The sequence below is a fragment of the Austrofundulus limnaeus genome, unplaced genomic scaffold (genome assembly GCF_001266775.1).
Source record: "Austrofundulus limnaeus strain Quisiro unplaced genomic scaffold, Austrofundulus_limnaeus-1.0 Scaffold79, whole genome shotgun sequence".
In the NCBI taxonomy this organism is placed as follows: domain Eukaryota; kingdom Metazoa; phylum Chordata; class Actinopteri; order Cyprinodontiformes; family Rivulidae; genus Austrofundulus; species Austrofundulus limnaeus.
In genome coordinates this window covers 141,215-148,520 of record NW_013952481.1, presented here as the reverse complement: position 1 = coordinate 148,520, position 7,306 = coordinate 141,215, and the positions used below count along the sequence as shown (strand labels likewise).

The 7,306-nt window shown below is 41.3% G+C and overlaps 1 protein-coding gene across 3 annotated transcripts in view; it reads right to left on the bottom strand.

Annotated features, from left to right (window-relative positions):
- The window catches only part of git1 (G protein-coupled receptor kinase interacting ArfGAP 1), a 45,313-nt gene extending 38,820 nt beyond the window's left edge, over positions 1 to 6,493 (bottom strand). The window contains exon 1 of one of the 3 annotated variants that reach the window (XM_014011268.1): positions 6,087 to 6,493. In XM_014011268.1, coding sequence (XP_013866722.1) covers positions 6,087 to 6,138 — 52 coding nt within the window. In that variant the 5' untranslated portion in view covers positions 6,139 to 6,493. The remainder of the gene's footprint in view (positions 1 to 6,086) is intronic. The other 2 variants (XM_014011267.1, XM_014011269.1) reach the window with 2 other exon arrangements.
- Positions 6,494 to 7,306: the final 813 nt, after the last annotated feature.

Here is a 7,306-nt window from a genome sequence, read left to right as displayed (position 1 = left end):
TTTTTTTTTTTTTTTTTTTTTTTGACAGTGGAAAAATAGCAGCAGATGCAAAATACCTTTGATGAAAGGGATTCCCTTGTTCAGAATAGCAGCTCATAGGCTTTAGAGGCTGAACTTCAGCAGTTTAATTACTTAATCTGTGTAATAAATATAAAAACAGTCAGTCTCTGTTCACTGAATCAATATGATGGCTTCGCCATAAGGCTATAAACCAGGACAGACTATTAGCAGTGTTTCATTGGTCGGACCTGCAAAATGACATAAATTTGCCTACAACTGGTTTATTTTAACAACACAATATTGACCATTTCTTTTTATTAGCTTTAATTAATCTTCCCTAAAACATGTGCAATAATGACTATTAAATGTTGAGAAATAAATTCTGTTGATGTCTTGTTGGACATTTCTTTATAGGAATGGATTTCTCCCACAACCTTTTAGTGCAGAGTTTTCAACTGAGCTCATCCTACTGTGAGAAATGACAGAGCTACAGCCATTTTGGTAAAACTTAACAAATATGCCCAGTTTCATGCAATATCTCACACAATCTTTTAGTGCTTGGAGTATGTGTTGAGAATGGCTCACAACTACTACCGCATTAGCCTGGCCCTTGTCTTCCTACGCAGCTCCACTCAATTCTAGTTTCCCTTCACTGCTCCGTCTGGCATTTCTCCCATCGACAAGGATTTCACTGGCAGATTTTTAGCCGAACCAATCAGAGATCAGAACGTTGATTTTCTGCGCAGTGTCTGCTAGTTAGTTAGCAATGGCAGTGGAGGAAGTGAATGAAGCCAGTCTGTGTTGATAAGGCTTCCAAATTAAWTTAAATTTGTCTGACAAAGCAGCAGCTCTCGTTTACAGCCATCTCGTTCGGCTCGGTACTTTTCTCCTCTCATCAGGGTTGTTTACAGCACACACGATTTCCGGTTAGCTTCTTAGCTTAGCCTCCTTCACAGCAAAATACACACACACATGTGTGCACATGCGCTTCAGCTGAGGCCACGCCTCCAGCAAGAGTCGCTTCTCTAAGCAGCGAGTCCAGACCTGAAGCAAAGTGAAGGACAAGGGTCTGGTTTTTACCAGGCTACTACTGCATTAAATTTTATATCATCATCTGTAAAACGGTCTGAATTACAGATTTCTGTGTTCAATGGCACTTTGTGGTGGCAGCCATCTTGAATCCAAAGATCACTTTCTTAAAGGTTTGAATAAAATCTATTTAATGATTTATGAGAGATTTTGCTAACAATGCAAACAAGTTAAGTTGCAATCATACTCCCACAAAACCCAAATAATTTTATTTCCCAGACACTGCCTGGTCGGTCGTGGGAGTCGTCTATGTGCACATTATGACTTCTGCTAACTTCTGGTCAAAAGTAGTGAGGTCGAGAACTTCTAGGTAAATCTGCCATTCATGTAGGATTGTTTTGATAGGAAACAGTGGCAAAAATGAGAATGCTAAGTGTGCAGAGGAAGAGATTGTGCTATCAGCGAATGAGCGGATCATCGCTACACTGTTGTGTACCTCGATGTTCGTATTCTTCATGCTATAATTTAAAAGTTAGCTTTCATTGCTTCCCTGCTGATAATGTAGTCCGTCAGCAATGGCTATCTAAAATCTGGAGAGAAAACTTTAGTCCCAGAAGAGTCACATGGTGTATGTAGCCAACATTTCTTGCCTGAGGATCTGGTAGATACACTGAGGTGAAACAAGTGGTTAAAAGAGGGTGGTATTCCTGCTTTCTGTGTACCAAACACAGTAGAAAACAACAGCGATCACACTTATAGAAACCTCTTTAAAGATTGAACTGTGTTCAAGAAAAACAAAACAGCTAAAGAGAGGAACAAAACTGGCCTAACTGGCCTTGGCACTAACAATGTAAAATAGGGCTGAACAATACACTCACAAACAAAAAAAAAGCAATTAGAGACTAAACACGCACTTTGCATGCTAGCTGATGTTAAAGCTAGATATATGCTCCAACACAATCACTTTTATCATCAGCTAGAAACACTTCATACTTAAGCTAAACATCTGATCAACTGATCAACATTTCTTCTTGTTGTTTCACCCTACTCTTGAGTTCATGAGTCTTATCAGCAGGGTTCGACAAATCCTATTGCCTATTGTATCGAAAAAATATCGAACCGTGAGACTAAAGTATCGAACCGAACCGTGAATTTTCTGTGTTGTTGCACCCCTATAAAGTAGATACGAGCTAAAGCTAATTAGCCAAACGATAACTGGATGTATTTAATGCTTAACTTCATTGTTGTCAACGTAATTTGACACGTAAAATTTGAAGCCTTTTCTTTTTTACAACGTGGAGCTGATGATAAGGCTTGAAACTAGCGGAGAACATCGCTGATTGGAACTTTTGGGAGGTCCTGAAAGCTGTGAGTGTAAAACAACGCCGGTGCTCTCTGGCTGTGTCCAAAACAGCAGGCCGGGTCCTCCGAAGGCCGAATTTGTCGGCTGCATACGTCACAGCGCCGCGACAAAGGACGTCCAAAACTGAAGACTCCTCCGATGAGGCCGACAAATACGTCCTTCCTTTGGCCCGACTTGAAGGACTGGTCTGATGGATCCTTCCCAGCCCAGCACATCCCATAATGCTTTGCGGTCCGACTGGAGATTTTTTTATGTTAGTAATGGTGGACGAAGCGAGAGAAAAGAATACATTTTAAATAAAAATATGGTAATTTAAAATTTTTTAAAATTTTAGCGTTTGTAATTCTAATACTTTTATCATTTGTATGGACATGTTTTTAAATATTATTTTTGTCATAAAAAATACGCAAAATAAACATGAACCTACAGCGGGTCAATTAATTCTTCAAATGATACCTTTAAGTTAATTTTATAGTTTTGTGATATTAATAATACTAATGTATTGATATTTTTCTAATTTTGATTTAAGTTTGCTTGTTTAGCGTCATCATGGTTGCTAGGTGACAAGACGTACGCCAGGGTAAGGAGGGGAGGTTAGACCGTCCAAATTCACAGCCTCTTTTTTTCCGGTCTTCCCGGTCTACCAAGGACCCGGCCCACCTCGACCAGGTAGTCTGGGTCCTCCGGAGGACCCGGCCTGTCGTTTTGGACACAGCTTCTGTGGTGAACAACCAAACAGGAAGTACTGGTCCTCACAACTTCCAATTTGTGGAAGTCAAGTAGCCACATCATGCAATGAGCCAATAATGCTGCCAGATCGCTAGTCTGCATCATTTATGAGCAAAATACAACAATATCTGTTTGTCTTCATACCTACAACTTTCAGTCTTGATTAATGAAAATATTCTTGACAAATGTTTTTGCTTATGTCCCATCTTGCATTGACCCAAGAGTTTCAACTCTAGCAGAACAACATGAATGCTTCGACCGACCCTCTTAACCCACACTAGGGCTGCCATAAACGATTATTTTAATAATCGATTAATCACCGATTATTTATTCGATTAGTCAACTAATCGGATCATATGTTAATTGAATATAAAACATTGAGCTTATCACATCAGAATGCAGCTGCTATTGTATATCCATGGTTAGATTTTAGCTATATGCTAACTAAAAATAACTGCTGTGGAAGGTAAGTTCTGCTCTGCAGATATTACACAGGTTTCTCTTTCATTTTCTTAAAATGATCCCACACTTTTGAGCTTCGTTGCTGGGTAGCCATGATACCAGAGCCTGTCTGTATAATGTCTTGTGACGTCCACGGCCTACCCCAGTTACCACTACTGTGCATGTGTGTCAAGGACAGAAAGGCAGATGTGGCAGTGGAAGGTGTCAAAGCAGTTTGGAGAGAAAAACAAAGTAAAGGACAAAAAAAAGAAAACGATTAATCGATTATTAAATTAGTCATCGATTAATCGTGGCAGCCCTAACCCACACACACAAACAAACACACACACATACACACACACACAAATTATTGCTCCGCCTTCAGTGGCGGGCGACAACAAAAGCTTCAACATTAAAAGGAAGACATTAAATCAACACCGCAAAACATTCTTCAGTGTTTGCACAAGAGCCCGAGTTTCTGAGACAATCGATGCTGAATAATAAAGGGATTAACCATGACGACAACATGATTCAGTGGTGCTATAAACTGCCACAGTTAAAACCTCTGGAGGCACGGACAGGAAATCAGAGCACTAGTTGTGCTTTGTAGCCATGCTATTGAAAGATCTCTGATCTTGTGTGACACGAAGCTTGGTAGTAGGGAGGTGGCCTGTTACTGGTGGCTAAGTCAGCATTTTACAGGACATTGTGTGTGTGTGTGTGTCAGCCTTAGGAGGAGCTACGTTCATAGAGCTAGTGCCAGAGGAAGAAATGTGCAGCAACCATCAGGTAGAACTAAAAACAGGTATAAAATGTAGTTAATATGATTCTGAATAGACCAGCTCACCACTAAAAGTAATTTATTTTACATCCAACTAACTTGCCAGCGACAGAAAGCGCCACAGAGCTTATCTATTGCTGATTAGTGCTTGGCAGATGATGTCATGAGAAAGGCTACAGAAGGGGCACAAGGACAGACAAACAGATGGCAGGACAGGTTCAGACTGTGAGAAAAATTATATTAACAGTGCAGTTTGTAGAAGCAGTACTCCACTGGGCTGTGAGTATTTGGTAAAACTCCAGAATGTCTTACAACTTTCACTGGGTTCTCAACTTCCTTGTGCGAGTTGCAAAGGTGCGCAGCCATTGCCTGAAACCTGAACATGTTAAAATTGTCACAGAGCCATCCCGCACATATTCATCTCAAGCTCATCTTGTGTCATGGCCGTCTCCAACCTGTTTCGATAGCACTACAGCTCTATTTTGACACATACAGAAAGTGTCCTCTTAGATGCTTACAAGCTGTGTGCACAAAAATATGTGGTTTTCAAAATACAGCCATACCACTGCTGGTCACTTGGTTACAAACACTTGTAATTTACTGAGACTGCAATGAAATGTTTTTTTATGCAATTCTGAGTCACCAACTAGTCTCCAGCGATAGCAGCTGAGGTACTGCCTCAAGGTTTTGAATGCAGAAACATGGGGCCTTAAAGTTTGCACACACAAACATCTATGAAGGGTCACAGCTGCATGGGGAGAAGATGAAGGTAAGGCAAGTGAGGTGCACATGATTAGCAAAGCAGAAGAGTTTCTAGGCTGCAAATGCAGAAAGAGAAAAAGGCTGCAGTAAAGACTGATTTGACATCCCATCTACTGCCTTAACAGTAATAATAAAAACTGATTTACCCACAAATTAAAACCAACCTACAAGTATAATTTACCATTAGCTGGCATGACTTCAAATGCTCTTTAAAACTGTTTTTCCCTCTTTTTGTCTTCTCTCTTATATTTATTATTTTCCTTTTTAAACTAATTTGTCGAATTAGTGAAAATAACAAAAAGACTTTCAGCCTTTTTTTTTTTTACCTTACATTAATGACTGGAGATTTCTGTCAGATTCAGTCAAAGCAGCTGGCAGCTGAATCAGCTTGGCATTAACTTCTGTCTCTCAGCTAAAGTTAGCTGGAGCTGCTAGCGTTAGCGGCTAAGCTATCTGTTGAGTACGCAATCTACAGAAGCCACAAGCAAACGCTTCCGGCTATTTATTTATTTATTTATTTAAACATTCACGTAAACATGTAAGTTAGTATTTTAAGCATGATGCGCTAAAAGCGGTCTTCAAATTGCAGCCTGAATGCTAAGCTAAGCTAATGGTTAAAGTGGTCTGTGACGGTCCAGAAAACCAAAACAGACTTGTCTGTCCGGATCCCAAAGGAAGCATAAATCTGACATCTAACATTTCCACTGCAGTGAATAAAATGATTGTCCTGGTATTAAACACAAGCTGCTCCAAGAGTTACATTAACGCTGAGCAGCTGTTAGCTGATAACACGCCTATTTTTTTTTTCCACTGTTTATTTGGGGCCTAACGAACACTCAGCGGCCCCGGCCGTTTTCCTGCGCTGCGGACCCGCTGACAGTGACAGCAGCTTCGGCCTCGCTAGCCCAACATGTCGCCTCTCCGATGTATTGTTCCAGTACAATTGTCTATTTTTATTTGTTTCTCYCCCTCCCTCCCTACCTGGCGCACTGCAGTCGGCGCAGACTTCTGTCCTTTGGAGCTTTCTTGACATCTCGAAAGTGGCTGAAACCGAGTATGGGTCTGCGCCCGATGGGAATATTCGCCCGTCTTCCCTCGAGCCAAAGACGGTCGTCTGCCGTCAACCGAAGCGGCCSCTGAATCCCCGGAAGCCGGGTGGCGTGGTCAGCTTTCCCCGGCCAGCTGAGGGCTGACTTTCTTCCTCGAATAAGTCTCCTCGTCCGGGTTTCACATCAGAGCGCTTCGTTTATAGCCGAAATGCGGCGAAACGCAATTAATGTCGGAGCGCTGCTGTTAAATCTGGCGCTTGCATTGGCTCCAGTTCACCGAGAGACGGCAGCTCTCTGCAGGTCATCGCCGCAGACACACACCCAGCATCAGCCCTGAAACCCACCTACAGGCGGGGGTCTGTCCTAAAGATAGATGGATTTCACATTGAGCACACTACTTATTTCATTTRTAATAAAAAAAAAACATTATTACTGCATTCAATAGACAAAAACACACAGAGACCAGTGCTGTAGTCTAATTATAGTTTTCCATTTCCCCTGCATCTCCAGCTGATAACGTTTTTGCTTCTCTCATAAATCATAGAATATGTTTTACATGCAAAGAGTAACTAATCAATGTGCACCATAGTCAACTTTTGATCAGCATGATTTATAAAAAAGTCTGCTTTAACTCAGTTGGCCTGTATTGACCTAAATTTTGATGTGATAGTAGCTAAGACTGATCTGCAAAAGACAGCACAAGATTTCTGTTGTCATTAATGGGGTCAACTCTATCTGTCTGTTAGTAAAATATCTCAACAGACACATTTTGGTGAAATTCATCGACCATTGTCCTCCAGAGTTAACCCARTTCAAGACAATCAGCACAACCAATTGATCTTTTAAGTCCTAAGTGACTATATTTCATTTAATTTGACAGATACTGTGCCTGAATGTTGGTGTGGTTGAAGTGCTACTCATTGTGCAATATGTTTGCTTAAAACCATCTCATTCTTTGGCCACGTATCGCAGTCGGTTTGCAGAGGCAACAGGTCAAGTAGAGAAACCAGACTCTTGAGCAGGGGTGGGCAATCCTGGTCCTCGAGGGCCACAGCCCTACATGTTTTACGTTTTTCCTGGCTCCAACACACCTGATTCAGACATTGATTTACCTTCTAAGTTCTGCAGTATGGAGGACCAACACTGACATAA